Genomic DNA, 20,328 nt, shown 5'->3' with positions numbered 1-20,328 from the left:
ACTGCCAATGATATTTCTGGACACAATTGCCAGTGATATTTCTGGACACGTCTGCAAATGACATTTCTGAACACAACTGCCAATGATATTTCTGGGCACAACTGCTAATATAATTTTTAGAAAAAACTTCCAATGACATTTCTGGAGACATCTGCCAATGACATTTCTGGACACAACTGCCAATGACATTTCTGGACACATCTGCCAATGATATTTCTGGACACATCTGCCAATGACATTTCTAGACACATCTGCCAATGACATTTCTGAACACATCTGCCAGTGACATTTCTGGACACATCTACCAATGACATTTCTGGATACATCTGTCAATGATATTTCTGGACACATCTGCCAATGACATTTCTGGACACATCTGCCAATGACATTTCCGGACACATCTGCCAATGATATTTCTTGACACAACTGCTATTATTATTTTTAGAAAAACTTCCAATGATATTTCTGGGCACAGCTGTCAATGTTACTTCTGGACACATCTGCCAATGACATTTCTGGACACATCTGCCAATGACATTTCTGGACACATCTGCCAATGATTTTTTCTGGACACATCTGTCAATGACATTTCTGGACACAACTGCCAATTGTATTTCTGGACCCATCTGCCAATGATATTTCTGGACACATCTGTCAATGACATTTCTGGACACAACTGCCAATGTTATTTCGGGATCCATCTGCCAATTACATGTCTGGACACATTTGCCAATGATATTTCTGGACACAGCTGCCAATGATATTTCTGGACACAACTGCCAATGATATTTCTGGACACAACTGCCAATGATACTTCTGGACACAACTGCCAATGATATTTCTGGACACAACTGCCAATGATATTTCTGGACACATCTGCCAATGACATTTCTGGACACATCTGCCAATGATATTTGTGGACACATCTGCCAATAATGTTTCTGGAAACAACCGCCAATAATATTTTTGGGCACAACTGCCAATAAAGTTTTTCAGAAAAACAGCCAATAATATTTCTGGACACAGCTGCCAAGGACATTTCTGAACACAACTGCCAATGATATTTCTGAACACAGCTGCCAATGATATTTCTGAACACAGCTGTCAAAGACATTTCTGAACACAGCTGTCAAAGATATTTCTGGACACAACTGCCAATGATATTTCTGAACACAACTGCCAATGATATTTCTGAACACAGCTGCCAATGATATTTCTGAACACAGCTGCCAAAGATATTTCTGAACAATGCTGCCAAAGATATTTCTGAACACAGCTGCCAATGATATTTCTGAACACAACTGCCAATGATATTTCTGAACACAGCTGCCAAAGATATTTCTGAACACAGCTGCCAAAGATATTTCTGAACACAGCTGCCAATGATATTTCTGAACACAACTGCCAATGATATTTCTGAACACAACTGCCAATGATATTTCTGAACACAACTGCCAATGATATTTCTGAACACAGCTGCCAATGATTTTTCTGAACACAGCTGCCAATGATATTTCTGAACACAGCTGCCAAAGATATTTCTGAACACAACTGCCAAAGACATTTCTGAACACAACTGCCAAAGACATTTCTGCACACAACTGCCAATGATATTTCTGAACACAGCTGCCAATGATATTTCTGAACACAACTGCCAAAGATATTTCTGAACACAGCTGCCAAAGATATTTCTGAACACAGCTGCCAAAGATATTTCTGAACACAGCTGCCAATAATATTTCTGAACACAACTTCCAATGATATTTCTGAACACAACTGCCAAAGATATTTCTGAACACAGCTGCCAAAGATATTTCTGAACACAGCTGCCAATGATATTTCTGAACACAACTGCCAATGATATTTCTGAACACAGCTGCCAAAGATATTTCTGAACACAGCTGCCAGTGACATTTCTGGACACATCTACCAATGACATTTCTGGATACATCTGTCAATGATATTTCTGGACACAACTGCCAATGATATTTCTGAACACAGCTGCCAGTGACATTTCTGGACACATCTGCCAATGATATTTCTTGACACAACTGCTATTATTATTTTTAGAAAAACTTCCAATGATATTTCTGGGCACAGCTGTCAATGTTACTTCTGGACACATCTGCCAATGACATTTCTGGACACATCTGCCAATGACATTTCTGAACACATCTGCCAATGACATTTCTGGGCACAGCTGTCAATGTTACTTCTGGACACATCTGTCAATGACATTTCTGGACACATCTGCCAATGACATTTCTGGACACATCTGCCAATGACATTTCTGGACACATCTGCCAATGATTTTTTCTGGACACATCTGTCAATGACATTTCTGGACACAACTGCCAATTGTATTTCTGGACCCATCTGCCAATGATATTTCTGGACACATCTGTCAATGACATTTCTGGACACAACTGCCAATGTTATTTCGGGATCCATCTGCCAATTACATGTCTGGACACATTTGCCAATGATATTTCTGGACACAGCTGCCAATGATATTTCTGGACACAACTGCCAATGATATTTCTGGACACAACTGCCAATGATACTTCTGGACACAACTGCCAATGATATTTCTGGACACAACTGCCAATGATATTTCTGGACACATCTGCCAATGACATTTCTGGACACATCTACCAATGATATTTGTGGACACATCTGCCAATAATGTTTCTGGAAACAACCGCCAATAATATTTTTGGGCACAACTGCCAATAAAGTTTTTCAGAAAAACAGCCAATAATATTTCTGGACACAGCTGCCAAGGACATTTCTGAACACAACTGCCAATGATATTTCTGAACACAGCTGCCAAAGACATTTCTGAACACAGCTGCCAAAGATATTTCTGGACACAAGTGCCAATGATATTTCTGAACACAACTGCCAATGATATTTCTGAACACAGCTGCCAATGATATTTCTGAACACAGCTGCCAAAGATATTTCTGAACAATGCTGCCAAAGATATTTCTGAACAATGCTGCCAAAGATATTTCTGAACACAGCTGCCAATGATATTTCTGAACACAACTGCCAATGATATTTCTGAACACAGCTGCCAAAGATATTTCTGAACACAGCTGCCAATGATATTTCTGAACACAACTGCCAATGATATTTCTGAACACAACTGCCAATGATATTTCTGAACACAACTGCCAATGATATTTCTGAACACAACTGCCAATGATATTTCTGAACACAGCTGCCAATGATATTTCTGAACACAGCTGCCAATGATATTTCTGAACACAGCTGCCAAAGATATTTCTGAACACAACTGCCAAAGACATTTCTGAACACAACTGCCAAAGACATTTCTGCACACAACTGCCAATGATATTTCTGAACACAGCTGCCAATGATATTTCTGAACACAACTGCCAAAGATATTTCTGAACACAGCTGCCAAAGATATTTCTGAACACAGCTGCCAAAGATATTTCTGAACACAGCTGCCAAAGATATTTCTGAACACAGCTGCCAATAATATTTCTGAACACAACTTCCAATGATATTTCTGAACACAACTGCCAAAGATATTTCTGAACACAGCTGCCAAAGATATTTCTGAACACAGCTGCCAATGATATTTCTGAACACAACTGCCAATGATATTTCTGAACACAGCTGCCAAAGATATTTCTGAACACAGCTGCCAAAGATATTTCTGAACACAGCTGCCAAAGATATTTCTGAACACAGCTGCCAATGATATTTCTGAACACAACTGCCAATGATATTTCTGAACACAACTGCCAATGATATTTCTGAACACAACTGCCAATGATATTTCTGAACACAACTGCCAATGATATTTCTGAACACAGCTGCCAATGATATTTCTGAACACAGCTGCCAATGATATTTCTGAACACAGCTGCCAAAGATATTTCTGAACACAACTGCCAAAGACATTTCTGAACACAACTGCCAAAGACATTTCTGCACACAACTGCCAATGATATTTCTGAACACAGCTGCCAATGATATTTCTGAACACAACTGCCAAAGATATTTCTGAACACAGCTGCCAAAGATATTTCTGAACACAGCTGCCAAAGATATTTCTGAACACAGCTGCCAATAATATTTCTGAACACAACTTCCAATGATATTTCTGAACACAACTGCCAAAGATATTTCTGAACACAGCTGCCAAAGATATTTCTGAACACAGCTGCCAATGATATTTCTGAACACAACTGCCAATGATATTTCTGAACACAGCTGCCAAAGATATTTCTGAACACAGCTGCCAAAGATATTTCTGAACACAGCTGCCAAAGATATTTCTGAACACAGCTGCCAATGATATTTCTGAACACAACTGCCAATGATATTTCTGAACACAGCTGCCAATGATATTTCTGAACACAGCTGCCAAAGATATTTCTGAACACAACTGCCAAAGACATTTCTGAACACAACTGCCAAAGACATTTCTGCACACAACTGCCAATGATATTTCTGAACACAGCTGCCAATGATATTTCTGAACACAACTGCCAAAGATATTTCTGAACACAGCTGCCAAAGATATTTCTGAACACAGCTGCCAATGATATTTCTGAACACAGCTGCCAATGATATTTCTGAACACAACTTCCAATGATATTTCTGAACACAACTGCCAATAATATTTCTGAACACAACTGCCAATGATATTTCTGAACACAACTGCCAATGATATTTCTGAACACAGCTGCCAAAGATATTTCTGAACACAACTGCCAAAGACATTTCTGAACACAACTGCCAAAGACATTTCTGAACACAACTGCCAAAGACATTTCTGCACACAACTGCCAATGATATTTCTGAACACAGCTGCCAATGATATTTCTGAACACAACTGCCAAAGATATTTCTGAACACAGCTGCCAAAGATATTTCTGAACACAGCTGCCAAAGATATTTCTGAACACAGCTGCCAATAATATTTCTGAACACAACTTCCAATGACGTTTCTGAACACAACTGCCAATGATATTTCTGACACAGCTGCCAATGATATTTCTGAACACAGCTGCCAATGATATTTCTGAACACAACTTCCAATGATATTTCTGAACACAACTGCCAATGATATTTCTGAACACAGCTGCCAATGATATTTCTGAACACAGCTGCCAATGATATTTCTGAACACAGCTGCCAAAGATATTTCTGAACACAACTTCCAATGATATTTCTGAACACAGCTGTCAATGATATTTCTGAACACAACTTCCAATGATATTTCTGAACACAGCTGCCAAAGATATTTCTGAACACAACTGCCAATGATATTTCTGAACACAACTTCCAATGATATTTCTGAACACAGCTGCCAAAGATATTTCTGAACACAACTTCCAATGATATTTCTGAACACAGCTGTCAATGATATTTCTGAACACAACTTCCAATGATATTTCTGAACACAGCTGCCAAAGATATTTCTGAACACAACTGCCAATGATATTTCTGAACACAGCTGCCAAAGATATTTCTGAACACAGCTGCCAAAGATATTTCTGAACACAGCTGCCAAAGATATTTCTGAACACAGCTGCCAAAGATATTTCTGAACACAGCTGCCAATGATATTTCTGAACACAGCTGCCAAAGATATTTCTGAACACAACTGCCAATGATATTTCTGAACACAGCTGCCAAGATAATTTCTAAATGCAATTGCCAATGACATATTGTTGTGATTTGGGCATGTATGCATTTACATTTGGTAAAAATGGAATATATTGAATTAATTATTGTTTTTTTTTTAAGTGTATCTTTATGATAACTTTATTTTGCTTCCAAGCTGGTACAGAGATTTATGTCCAAGATTCAAAGTAGATTCAGATTGGAAGCCTGGTCCTAGTTTGATAACATCACAAGTGCAGGTCACCCCAAAGCTATTGAGATTAACATGGGATGGTTTTCCACTTTATCGTGATGACAAGCATGGATGGGGATATCTGGTTCCAGGCAGACAACATAATATGAGCAGAGACAAACAAGATGCCACTTCACAAGGAGATGCAGAAAGTGTTGACAAAAAAATGGTTGAATTTCCAATTCGGTTAGTACTCCGTCTTAATTATATTTTGTCAAGAAAACCACATATGATTAATTTCACTTTTATAAACAATTTTATATTTGACCTTTAACCCTCTTAGATGCCATCTTTCACAAAATATTGTTGCACAATATCTGTCCATTACATATTTGTTTCAAAACTTTTGATTGAGACATGTCGCTGATGAGAAATTATGTTAATTTGATTCAAAACTAGCACACAAATTTGTTTGAATGAGTTAATCTAAATGAGTTGACTATATATTCTTTTTGAAAAAGTATTTAAAATACCAACAATTTGTTGTATGGTCTAAATAAATATTTTTTTTTAAAACAAGATAATTGTCCAGCTATACCATGTCTTCTTATTTTCAAGGTCTCTCAGAAAATTGATGAAAGATATTCCTAAATTCTCTGATAGTGAAAAAGAAGATGATCTTATGACAGAAGATGAAATACTTTCAAAAATTGAAGAACTTGGAAATGGAAATGGTAGTAATTGGGACAGTGAAGAAATGTTAAAAATGACTAAGGTACTGTGAAATCCAGTGTTCTAACATTTTACTGCCTTAAGCATGGTGTCAAGTGACCTGAAAACAATTCTTTTTTTGAAATTGTCCAAAAATTGGTAAAAGCTATTTTTTATATGGATTATATGTTGAAATGAGCAGTATTCGTGGAAGTTAACAATCTAAATGAGTGTGCTGCAGCAAAAATGTGGTTAGAAACAACAATTAAAGTAGTGGGAAACGTGTTATGACATTTTCAAAAAATTTCTCTCTGTTGACTTATGCAAAACCTTGATTTACCTAATATTGTTTGAAAGCCTGGATATAGAGAAATTAACTCATTTGAACATACCTGTACTAGCTTGTTATTTGTTTACACAAATGTCACATGACAGACTAATTGCTGGGCAATGTACAGAAAACAGTGCAGTATTTACAGCTGAAATTTATGGAATACAATCAGTGTTACTAAGTCCATGAAAATGTGTCTCTCTGTTTTTAGCTCCGCTGTCGACTTTGTCAAGTGGAACTTATCGTATGAGTGATTGTTAATGTCTGTCGTCAATTTAATAATGATAATTAGTCCCCGTTCGGACGTAGTCCGAAAACGGGGACTTGTGTTTTGCCCTGTGTGCGTCCGTGCGTCCATGATCACCTGTATCTCGAACATGCATGGACTGATTAAGTTCAAACTTCACTCATACATCACACATTATATGGGACATACGCACATGCATTTTTCTCATGATCCGATTAACGATAGCCGAATAGCGGCCATTTTAAGGCCGAAAATGCATCAAAATTGCACATTTTCACCATTCCGGACCCGGATCTCAGTTATGCATGGATGGATTTTGTTCAAATTTAGTACATACATTAAACATAATAGGACCTTGATGCACGTCATTTTTTTGGGGGATCGGGTTTGAAATGTCCGACTGGCGGCCATTTTGTTTTAAAGAATTCAGTTCTGGATCCGTATCTGAGACATGCTTGGATTGATCGAGTTCAAACTTCACACACACACAAGGTACATCGTGTCACAAATATGTATGTGCATTTGTTTCATGATCTCATTAACGATAGCCAAATGGCGGCCGCTTTAAGGCTGAAAATGCATTGAAATTGCACATTTTCACCATTCCGCTCCTGGATCTCAGTTATGCATGGACTGATTTCGTTCAAATTTGGTACATACATTAAACATAATAGGACCTTGATGCACGTCATTTTATTTTTGATGCACGTCATTTTTTTTTTCCGGATCAAATTCGAAATGGTCGACTGGCGGCCATTTTGTTTTAAGAATTCAGTTCTGGATCCGTATCCGAGACATGTCTGGATCGATCAAGTTCAAACACACAAGGTACATCATGTCACAAATATGTATGTGCATTTGTTTCATGATCTCATTAACGATAGCCAAATGGCGGCCGCTTTAAGACCGAAAATGCATTGAAATCGCACATTTTCACCATTCCGAACCAGGATCTCAGTTATGCATGGACGGATTTTGTTCAAATTTGGTACATACATTAAACATAATAGGACCTTGATGCACGTCATTTTTTTTTCCGGATCAAGTTTGAAATGGCCGACTGGTGGCCATTTTGTTTTAAAGAATTCAGTTCTGGATCCGTATCCAAGACATGTCTGGATTGATCAAGTTCAAACTTCACACACACATGGTACATCATGTCACAAATAGATATGTGCATTTGTTTCATGATCCGCTTAACAATAGCTGAATGATGGCCATTTTAAGGCCAAAAATGCATCAAAATCACATATTTTCACAATTCCGGAACCGGATCTCAGTCATGCATGGATGGATTTTGTTCAGATTTAGTACAGTGTGTTGTACATATGCAGGTGCATTTCGGTCATGATCTGCTTTGAATGTACATGTCACTCAAATATGAATGGAACGGGGACGTGTCATTGACAATGCCTTGTTTGATTCTGTCTTGTTATAGAAGCTGAAATTTCTCAGAAACGATTATTGCCGTGATTCTCCATCATGGCATGTTGGTAATGGACCACATAATGATGTTGATATACCTGGTTGCTGGTTCTTTAAGATGCCACATAAGGTAAGACCACATATGGCAGTATCAATGTTACCTAATTGCTGTTGTCACATAAGGTAAACCAGCAATATTATGCACATAAAAAAATTGCTAAGGTTAATTAATTACGCATCTCATATGCAATGCATGCAGTCTAAGAGATCTTAGACATGAACACCCTATGAGATCTTCCCTGAGAGTAACAGTCACAAGACTTATACCCTCATCTTGTTACCTCAACTATCCCAAATAGTGATGAAAGTAGAGAATATTTGAAAGGCAATTTGTATCTATGTTTAACATACATAATCAGACTTTGTTCTTTAATAATTACAAACTTGCATTTATATTAATTTACCAATATTTATGATATTTAACCAAATACCAATAGAATAGAATAGAATAGAATAGAATTTTTATTTATATAAAATGACACCATGGAAAAAATTTATCAATTTAGGCTTGAAAAGTCAATAAAGCATAATATATATATATAATAATATATATATAAACATAAAATGTAAATAATATGCTTAATTTCATTTATTTGTCAATTTTAAAAAAATCTGCATGCATCAGGATGGATCTCACAAGAAAGTTGGAAACCCGCTAGCCAAAGACTTTCTATCTAAGATGGAGGATGGTACATTGAGCTCATTTGGTGGTGTTCAAGCCAATAGAATACTAGAAATTAGCAAAATGATATCATTTTGGAGAAATGCACAAGATCGAATAAGGTAATTTATAATGTACATCTTTAATGTTCTACAGCATCACACAACTGCTTGGCGATGTTTGGTTATTGCCAAGAAACTTTTGAGGCAAATGTAAAATACAGCTTTAAATTAAAAAATGAAAACAAAAACGTTGACCTGAAGATTCATGGTAAATAATGATCTACTGCCAGACGTACACACAAAAAAAACTTACTTTTACGTTGCAGCATTGTTTATTATTCAGTCATGGTTTCATACAAACAAATTTATTTCTTTGTATTGTGAACGAATGTATTAGAACATTTAAACCAATCAGAATACAGTTTCCAAATATTTGCAATTGCACAATATATTGTGGAAATAAAATTCATTATTATCAAAGTTGTAGTATGATCAGTTGACCTTAATTTCACTGCACAACTTTTTTTTAAGAGGCTTTTTTAAAAAGTTAAGTAGTTTTAATACCTTGATCATAAAACTAATTATTTTAAAATTTTAGAGTAGTTCCTTTTTGGAAAAAGTCCTAAATTGCATACATGCATGTGTCCATTTGTGCATGTGTTCGTCTGTACATGTGTCCGTCTGTACATGTGTCCGTCTGCATGTGGTCGTCTGTGCACGTGTTTTTCTGTACACGTGTTCGTCTGTGCACGTGTTCTTCTGTACACGTGTTCGTCTGTGCATGTGTTTGTGTGTACACATGTTTGTGTGTACACGTTTCTGCCTGTGCCTGTGTTCGTCTGTGCATGTGTCCGTCTGTGCATGTGTCCATCTATGCATGTGCCCATCTGTACATGTGTCGGACTGTGCATGTGTTTGTCTGTGCATGTGTCCGTCTGTGCATGTGTCCGTCTGTGCATGTGTCCGTCTGTGCATGTGTCCATCTATGCATGTGCCCATCTGTACATGTGTCGGACTGTGCATGTGTTTGTCTGTGCATGTGTCTGTCTGTGCATGTGTCTGTCTGTGCATGTGTCCGTCTGTGCATGTGTCCATCTGTGCGTGTGTTCATCTGTGCATGTGCCCGTCTGTACATGTGCCCGTCTGTACATGTGCCCGTCTGTACATGTGCCCGTCTGTACATGTGTCCATCTGTGCATGTGTCCATCTGTGCGTGTGTCCGTCTGTGCGTGTGTCCGTCTGTGCATGTGCCCGTCTGTGCATGTGCCCGTCTGTGCATGTGCCCGTCTGTGCATGTGCCCGTCTGTGCATGTGCCCGTCTGTACATGTGCCTGTTTATACACGTGTCCGCCTGTGCATGTGTCCGTCTGTGCATGTGTCCATTTGTACTTGTGTCTGTTCATTCCCACTATTCCATAAATCATGCACATATTAACATTCATTTAATTTCAAGTTGTTAAATACTCATTTTTAGTCCCCGTTCAGGCGCAGCCTGAAAAGGGGAGTTATAATTCAGGTTTTGTCCGGTTTCCGTCTCCAACATTTTCTCAGAAATTCTACAGCAGGTATCAGTGAAACTTGGCAGGTTGATGAACAAGTGTATTCCGAGTATGCACGTAATTTTTTTTCCAGATCTGAAAATCCCAAGTGGGTCTTTTTCACGATTTTTATCAAAAATTACCTCTCGCGGCAACATTGACAGAACGTCTGCGCATGCTCAGAATAAATTAATTACTGTAAAATACTTTATTTTTGCTTGCAACATTTTTTTGCTATTTTCGCTGAAGGAATGTTTCAGTTAAAATAAAATCCAGCGAATATTCCCTTTTTCCTATATTTTACAGTCAAACTTGTCAAAAATCAATGAAAATAAATTCAATACAAAAAACAGCCAGAAAAAGTCTTTTCAGCGAATGATAATTCCAGCTGAAATAAAATATTTTACAGTAGATTAGATCTGTGAGTAACGCTACAGCACGTGATTTTTTCATTGCGTGCAATTTATTATAGTACTGTTTACACATGTATTCTGTTTGGCTCAGTGGTCTTATTCACTAGTTACTAGAAGAACTAGTAACCTTATTTGATTTCAAGAACTTCAAGAAGGCGGCATAAGAGACGTGTTTGCAAAGGTAAGTTCTTCAATTTCTACAAAATTGAATGTATTTTGGGGTGCGATTGGTGTACATTCCGTGACGTACGTACGGACATGAATATTATGATGATTGCCAGCTTTATATTCTTGTGAAAAGCCAAAAAAGCAAACAATTGTCTCCAATCTACGAAACTAGTTTGTAAATTGTATACCCTGTCAAATTATTGTACACGGACGATTAATTCATGGGGACATAGTTTCAAGTAAAATCGTTATCCAGTCTTTTGCTTGTGTCGCGATTTCCGAAATATCCACAACTCGGGGGGGGGGTGTCCCTGTGTCGATCAACTTATTCATTATATAATAGTAGGTTGCCTATGATTATATTCGTATTTTTATGTTGTGAGCATTAAACTGTTAGTTGTAATGAAGATTTTGTCGATCTCGTGCGATTCAACATGGCCGATGTGCAGTGACAACACGTGTATAGACGGTCGGTCGAGTAGTCTGCAATGGCCCATGAACTCGCCCGGCGTTTTTTCGGCATTTTTTTATAGTTTTTTTTTAAAAATATTTTAGATACTTCATTCACTCCTGGCGCCTAAAAGAGTCTAATTTATATTGTACCATAGTAGCCATTGACACATTGTGAATAGCCCGAATGGGTAAGCTTCGTTTTGAAGCTGTTATTTCTGCGAACAATGTTAAATTATTCTTTGAATGCTCAGTTTATATTTTGAAAACAACTAATTTTTTGATTAAAAAAAAAATCATGCCGTTTTTCCCCGTCAAAATCAAAGCATAAAGATCTTGCCAGAACATCGGTAAATCTACTACCGCGTTGCGTTCACCACGAGGTCACTGAACCGTCATTAACATATTTAAATGAGCCACGTGTAAATGAGAACATGGCGGATATCGTATCTCTTCGAACATTTACATTCGACCGAAATCATTCGTTTACGATGAAACTAAGTTGAATATTACTTCCAATTTATATAAATTCAACGAATTAAATTTTTGTGCGTTTTTATAATCATTACTAAATAATAATCAACAATTGCAATACTTCGAAAACAAGTAAGTTATTCACTTGCGAAACACAGAATGACCAGATTGTGCTACCGTGATCATTCGCTACCGGTACTAACGACTAAGCAATGTATTCGTGTTTGTATTTATTCGAAACTTCTTTTAGAACATACTTTACTTTTCGTTATCAACAAGATTATAAAAAAATAATGCATGTTACAGTATGTGAATTTTTTGGGAGGATTCAATTCCAACATTTCGCGATGCCTATGAACCAAATCCTGCGTATTGTCTTGTTCTTTTTCAATCCTGCATTTCAGTTACTAGAATTCATACTAAAATAATAGTTTCTGTTTTTCTTCTAATAATTCGGCCACTTTCAAAAACAAATATTTTTCCATGGTCGAAATGCAAGAAGAATACAAAACTACTGTGATTTCATAGCGATACCTGTAGGGCCATTGTCAATTAGTTCGCCTGATCAACACAGCGTTATACATAGGACTGATATTGAATCACGGAGAGTAAAATCTTGTGATACTAATCTCTAGAACCAACACAGATTGGTACATATGTCTTATGAACCCACATGTGTATATCTTTGACTATACTCATTTTAAACTTTTTTTTTTTTACAGTGGTGCTGTGAACTGAATTTTTTCTGGGTTCCTACAACATGGAGTGTCAGGGACTTTATTGAAATGTTGTACACAAATTTCATCAAATCCTGAATATATCTAGAAGTCAAAATTAAATGGTTTATAGTATTTTATACCCATTAATAATTGAAATGCAATAATATCACTGCACTAAAAAGACTTCAAACAATTATTGTTACTTCTCCATTGAAGGTTATGAGCAGACCAACCTTTACTTGCTCTGAAAACATAGCTTTTACAATTGTTTAAATTAACAGATGTTGTTCTATGTACAATGAATACATTTTAAATAATAAACCTTACTGTGTTAATAACAAATTGTATTTGACAACATGAGAATGATTCTGATGCCCAGTGATGATGTTCAAACAAACCCAGGTCCTGGTAATATACTAAGACCTGATTAACAAAGAAGTCATGTACATCAAGGTTCACTCAGATTTATGAATGCAGTTTCTTGAGCAAGTATACATGTATGACAAATAGTTTTGTTGCACTTGTGTACTCTGAGATTCTGAACATGGGTCAGTGGAAGTTTTTAGTTGTCAGTACAAAACTAGATCTTCGGAAATCACTTTATGATGAGTTGTAACCACAAAGAGTACATATTTATTCACCTGTTTGCAGATGTTCTTTGTACAACTTTATAATCAAATAACGGGGACTGTGACATTTCATGTCTTGTCATTATTGAACAAAGGGGACTTAAATCTTTCAACATGTAATTTAGTGGTTGGAGAAGTTATACTTTGACTACTTGCATTTATAATGATCTAATTTGCATAATTTTACTTTATGTCTGAAGTTTCCATACTATCTTTGTGAGATAAGTAGGGAAACAACATTTACATCTTATTTTTTTTTTTAGTTCACAGATGGTAATCTCACTTGAGAGAAGTGAACTTCCAAAGACAGTGACCAGACATGTAGAATATGATGAAGATAACAACTATGGTGCCATTCTACCAAAAGTAGTTACTGCTGGTACAGTAACTAGAAGAATGGTAGAACCAACATGGCTAACAGCAAGTAATGCGAGGGTAAATTTGGACATTATTTACAGTATACAAGTATACAAGGACCCCTGACTTATATTTGTTGTGACTGAACTTACCATGCTTCATGCTGATTCAATTAAAAATATGAGCTAATTAATTAACTAAATGCTTGTTGGTTCAAATGACGGGTAATTCAACTAAAGTTAAACTTATTTTAAACACTCAAGTTAATTCATCTACACACATGAACTTGTTCAACTAAACACTTGAGCTAATTCAACTGAACACTTGAGCTAATTCAACTAAACACTTGAGCTAATTTAATTAAACATCAGAGCTAATTGCCAGTATTGAATTGTTTTACATTTACAGCCTGACAGAGTAGGTAGTGAGTTGAAAGCTATGGTACAAGCACCACCCGGGTATCACTTTGTTGGTGCTGATGTCGACTCACAGGAACTATGGATAGCATCTTTGCTTGGTGATGCCAGATTTGCTGGATTTCATGGTAAATACTTGTGCATATCTGTTTCATTTATTTGTTGAATGTGAAATAAGTATTATGAAGTTTCTGGCCATTATTGTGTTAACTACATTGTAAGTAATATCGTGTAATTGCTTAAAGGTTGTACAGCATTTGGTTGGATGAATCTGCAGGGTAATAAACTTGAAAGAACTGATTTACACAGTAAAACAGCAGATACCATTGACATCAGTAGGGATCAAGCTAAGGTTAGTCATTATCAGATCTCCAATCTTTATCATCCAAACTGACCATGTCAGTGTAGCATCTGATTAGGGTTTAGCTAATAATCATTAGTTGTAATCATGGATTAATAGCAATTATGGAATGTAATCATGATTCAGCTATCATGGCTTATAATCATGGTTCAGCGAGGACCATCTAGCCTTCTTATAGATGAAAAATGTCTTGCGTGGTGTGACTTTGTGCACATGATTGTAATCATGGTTCAGTTATCATGGATTGTAATCATGATTCAGCTATCATGGATTGTAATCATGATTCAGCTATCATGGATTGTAATCATGGTTCAGTTATCATGGATTGTAATCATAAATCATGATTCAGCTATCATGGATTGTAATCATGATTCAGCTATCATGGATTGTAATCATGATTCAGCTATCATGGCTTGTAATCATGATTCAGCTATCATGGATTGTAATCATGGTTCAGTTATCATGGATTGTAATCATAAATCGTGATTCAGCTATCATGGATTAAAATTATGATTCAGCTATCATGGATGGTAATCATGATTCAGCTATCATGGCTTGTAATCATGGTTCAGTTATCATGGATTGTAATCATAAATCATGATTCAGCTATCATGGATTGTAATCATGATTCAGCTATCATGGATTGTAATCATGATTCAGCTATCATGGATTGTAATCATGATTCAGCTATCATGGATTGTAATCATGGTTCAGTTATCATGGATTGTAATCATAAATCATGATTCAGCTATCATGGCTTATAATCATAAATCATGATTCAGCTATCATGGCTTGTAATCATGATTCAGCTATCATGGATTGTAATCATGATTCAGCTATCATGGATTGTAATCATGGTTCACTTATCATGGATTGTAATCATGGTTCACTTATCATGGATTGTAATCATGGTTCACTTATCATGGATTGTAATCATGGTTCAGTTATCATAGATTGTAATCACGGTTCAGCTTCCACTTATGATCTGTGATAGCTAAACATGATCATATGATCCATGATAATTCTGATAACTGTAATTGTGATCCACAATCGATGATAGCTTACCATAACTATGCAGGGCTATAAAAACAAAGTGACAATTATATATATATATTTTGTAGGTGTTCAACTATGGGAGAATCTATGGTGCTGGTCAACCATTTGCAGTCAGACTATTAATGCAGTTTAACCATCGGATGTCAGTTGATGAAGCTAGAAGAAAAGCATCCACAATGTACAGTGCTACAAAAGGCATTAAAAAGTATCAAATATATTTTCATAATCACATATAATTTTAATTACTAAAGTATATAAATTTTACGAATTATTAGAAGGTACACATTGTTATATTTTTATCTGACGTGCACACTGTTTCACAAATATGCTAATAAATATGTTTCTCTGAAACCGACTGGTACATTAATACTGTAGCATAGTTGGCAGATTTATTTGTTTTTGGATGTAAACAAATCTTAATAATTTACCATTTTTTTCAATTGTCCATACCTGTATGGCAGATTAAAAGGATTATGTGTAGATATAGAACAATATTACACTGAATTAGCATAATATGTGGGATAAACATTGTTATTAAAACACTGTTATAGATATTGCTATTCAACAAACTGCCAAGAGATCTGACAACGATGAATTGCAGAGAAAATACATTATTATATTGCAGCTACTAGAACATAGTAATACACCAAAATAGAACTGTGAGAAACAAATTAAATAAATTACTTTAAGTTATGTTTCATTCAACATTCACAATTATGGGACTGCATACCTCGGACACAATCTATTGGCTGTTTATAATTATTTAAAACCAGTCTTCTACTTTCAATTGTTTAGTTTCACAATGCACAAATCAATACTAAATATCACACTACAACTATTCATGTACTTCCACCCATGTATGATGTTAACTATCACATAATCAAGATATGCATAATTTCCCCAAAGCTGATAAAGTACTAGTACTTGAATTCTCTCTCGATTGGTCAGAGAAAAGAAGTATGAAGTTTGCTCTGTGATGCAATTGCTTGTCATATTTTGCATATTGTTTATTTTTATTTGTGAACTTTAATATGCAGAATTGAAATACAAGCATTTTCAACATGCTAAACAATTACTATTTTATCTTTTCAAGCATAACATGTATACTAAATTTTGCAATATTTCAGCATATTTTATTTGGCTCCGAACGGCCCATTATTGCATTCCATTATTACTCAAATAGAGATGTTCACTAATTTGAGGAAATTCCTTATCTTGTTCTGTCCATCATCATGGTCCTGTCCATCAACAGTGGCCAATATGAAATTCCTTATTGGTGAGGTGAATTATGATCAAATGATGTGACTCATCTTGCTTTTGAATTTTGATGAAGATACAAACTAAAAGAAGATGTCAGAGAGATTGTGAGAAAGCTGCTGTCAAAAAAGAAGCAGTCAAGATGGATAACAAATGAGGAGTTGAGGACGTTAAGAAGAAGACTGAAATACACCCTTGAATACAAATATGTGGAGGATATAGAGTAAGTCTAACATTGCAATATAATGAATATTTCCCTTGATTCTGTCATTCAATTCAAAATAGCAAAAGGATGGCCATTTTGAAACTAAAATTGCATCAAAATCAAGCATTTCTGTCATTTCTGAACCTTGGTGGCGTATGAACAAATTGAATCTTTGACCAGTTAATTAACATCCAAGTATTTCTCTTACTAGTGAATATTTTTGTGAAATATGCTTTGTTGGTTTGCATGAATAAGCACTTTGTCGTGTCACTGCTCTAATCTGGCCCTGATTCACCACAATTATTGTTGGTAGGAGTAATATACCACTGACGGATCTACTAGACTACAGTTTTGACCTAACAGAAAAGAGAGAATGGAAAGTTGGAAGGTAATTATAAACCAAGTTATTCTGTAATAATACTAAATATTTCATACTAACATGAAAAGAAAGGTATTTTTCTGACACAGCATGTCAGAAATACCAATTATGGAACATGTTCGATCAGCATTACTCAAACTAAGATGTCAGAGATAGTTAAGTCATGGTAATATTGAACATGTCCAATTTAATGTGATTTTATGTTACAGTGAATCAGAGATGTTCAACCAACTTGAAAGCATTGCCATGAGTGATGAGCCAAGAACACCTGTACTGGGTTGTAGAATAAGCAGAGCCCTGGAACCAATGTCAGTCAATAATGAGGTTAGTATATGGGGATTTTTTTTTATTAAATTTGCACACTACATGGATTTTGAAGTGTTTTTACTCACTAATAAATTAGATTAATATGTTAATATAAAAAACCATTGTCAATATGTCTATTTTTTACCAGCTTCAGATAGTCAGGTTAAAATATATAATGGTTTTATTTGTTTGTCAGTTTCTTACTAGTCGCATTAACTGGGTGGTTCAAAGCTCTGCTGTGGATTATCTTCACTTGATGTTAGTCTGTATGAGGTGGTTGTTGGACAAATATGATATCGATGGAAGATTTTCTATCAGTATACATGATGAAGTACGATATCTTGTTAATAGTAATGATAAATACCGAGCGGCCATGGCATTACAAATCAGCAATCTCCTTACTAGGTGTATGTTTGCATATAAATTGGGTATGTTGGATCTACCTCAGGTAAGAATAATAACAATCTTCTAATTACTAGCCTAGACCAAATGTGGGGCATACCCAACTAATTGTATTACAGACATGCCTGAGTTTAACCTGATACATGTGTCATTTTCCATTTCACTAATATCAGTTTTATTTGTTCTACAGTCAGTGGCATTTTTCAGTGCAGTTGATATCGATACAGTATTAAGAAAAGAGGTCAGCATGGATTGCAAAACTCCATCAAATCCACATGGCTTAGAAAAAGGTTATGGTATACCTGAAGGTAAGAACTAGTTAATGTGCAAATAATTATTAGCCTCTGTGAGGATATATTTTAAACTGTTTAAATTTATCGCTACTAAGAATTTTTACAATTTAATGAAGTTTATGAGAACATTTCAATCTGTTTAGCAACAAGTGCATTTCAAATGTATAATGCCTGTGATAGCTGGTCAGAAAATGCCATGACAACATCTATTATTAGACTACATTCTAATAATCACTCAACAGACCTTTTGACTCAATATTTCTTCTTCATTCATGAGTACATGTATTGCCATCATAATATTTCTTAAAATTAGAAGTGGTTCATATGGCTTTGCATAGATGAAAGTGTTAAACTACTAATTAAGAAGAAATATTGAGTCAAACTTTGATTGAAATTAGGATGTAATTTTCTGTCAGAGGTAATTTCATGACACATACTTTTCCATTTTATCAATTTTCCATTCTTGACCAAAAACACTGTATTTTTCAACTGGCAAGTATTTGTTTTAGATTCTATTATTCGGTGATGTCATAGTGGATGCGTTCTTGTAGCCTTTAGTCTTCCTACAATGCAGGAAATATGACTTTTCATTCGTATGACTTGAAAATAGTTTTTCTTATTTAAACGTCTCAAGTCTGTCAGTGTCTTGACATATCTACTATGCAAGTCAATTCATGGATCACGGTTAATATTCATGTGAAGCGTGGAGCAACTAAAAATACAAATAGCTTTAACTTCACAGCATGAAAAGACATTTATTGTGTGCTTGTATGAAATAAATTGATCTTGGAGAAGAGTTTTACATGTCAGTATGATTATATATACACTGATGTTACAGAGTGCAGAATTAAATGTATGGTTTCAACTTTGAAGTTCTAGTATACATTCAGGGTCTATGTCCCATACATTTAATTCATTCATGACTACATGTACTTGTGTTTAACCCATCATCTAGTACATGATGATTTTATTATCACAGATATTCTCTTCAAACCCGTTTCAAAGCTTTTTTATTTCTTGACAGGTGAAGCCCTTGATATTTATGATGTCTTAAAGTTGACCAATAATGGATCACTGGAAAAACCAAAAATCAGAAAATAATGTCTAATGAATGAAGCAAATATTGTACACGTTTTATTAACCTTAGTTGAATAAAAGAATACCAAATGTTAGTTTTTGACTCCCGTGTGCGAAGCACAAAAGGGAGTCTTTGCTGTTACCCTGTCTGTATGTCTGTATGTCACTTTTTTTGTTCCACCGTTATCTCAAGAACCACTAATCAAATTTTGGTGAAACTTGGTATATAGATGCTCTGGGATAATGCGCAGAGTTGATTAGGTTTTGGTAAAAATCTATGAATATTAATTACCTAATTTGCATGATAATTAGCTGATTTTTAGCTGTTATTCCACTGATATCTGAAGAACCACTCATTGGATTTTGATGAAACTTGGCACATGGATGTCTGAACTAGTGCGCAGATTTGATTAGTTTTGGGTAAAAATCTATGAATATTAATTACCTAATTTGAATGATAATTAACTGATTTCAAGCTGTTCCATGACTATTCCACTGATTTTTGAAGAACCACTCATTGGATTTCAATGAAACTTGGCACATGGATGC

At 35.6% G+C, this 20,328-nt stretch overlaps 1 protein-coding gene across 1 annotated transcript in view; it reads left to right on the top strand.

Moving 5' to 3' along the window:
- LOC100370404 (DNA polymerase subunit gamma-1-like) overlaps positions 1 to 19,874 on the top strand; it is a 34,600-nt gene extending 14,726 nt beyond the window's left edge. Inside the window, exons 9-22 of the mRNA XM_085507227.1 lie at positions 5,828 to 6,088; positions 6,461 to 6,617; positions 8,570 to 8,686; positions 9,242 to 9,399; positions 13,934 to 14,105; positions 14,436 to 14,571; positions 14,689 to 14,795; positions 15,926 to 16,065; positions 17,194 to 17,340; positions 17,636 to 17,710; positions 17,911 to 18,025; positions 18,204 to 18,455; positions 18,600 to 18,717; positions 19,727 to 19,874. Of these exons, the coding sequence (XP_085363353.1) occupies positions 5,828 to 6,088; positions 6,461 to 6,617; positions 8,570 to 8,686; positions 9,242 to 9,399; positions 13,934 to 14,105; positions 14,436 to 14,571; positions 14,689 to 14,795; positions 15,926 to 16,065; positions 17,194 to 17,340; positions 17,636 to 17,710; positions 17,911 to 18,025; positions 18,204 to 18,455; positions 18,600 to 18,717; positions 19,727 to 19,803 (2,032 nt within the window). The 3' untranslated portion in view covers positions 19,804 to 19,874. The remainder of the gene's footprint in view (positions 1 to 5,827; positions 6,089 to 6,460; positions 6,618 to 8,569; positions 8,687 to 9,241; positions 9,400 to 13,933; positions 14,106 to 14,435; positions 14,572 to 14,688; positions 14,796 to 15,925; positions 16,066 to 17,193; positions 17,341 to 17,635; positions 17,711 to 17,910; positions 18,026 to 18,203; positions 18,456 to 18,599; positions 18,718 to 19,726) is intronic.
- Positions 19,875 to 20,328: the final 454 nt, after the last annotated feature.

The sequence above is a fragment of the Saccoglossus kowalevskii genome, chromosome 13 (assembly GCF_978046115.1).
Source record: "Saccoglossus kowalevskii chromosome 13, keSacKowa6.1, whole genome shotgun sequence".
Classification (NCBI taxonomy): domain Eukaryota; kingdom Metazoa; phylum Hemichordata; class Enteropneusta; family Harrimaniidae; genus Saccoglossus; species Saccoglossus kowalevskii.
Note: the sequence above shows the minus strand (reverse complement) of the source record. Positions and strands in the feature narration are given on the sequence as shown.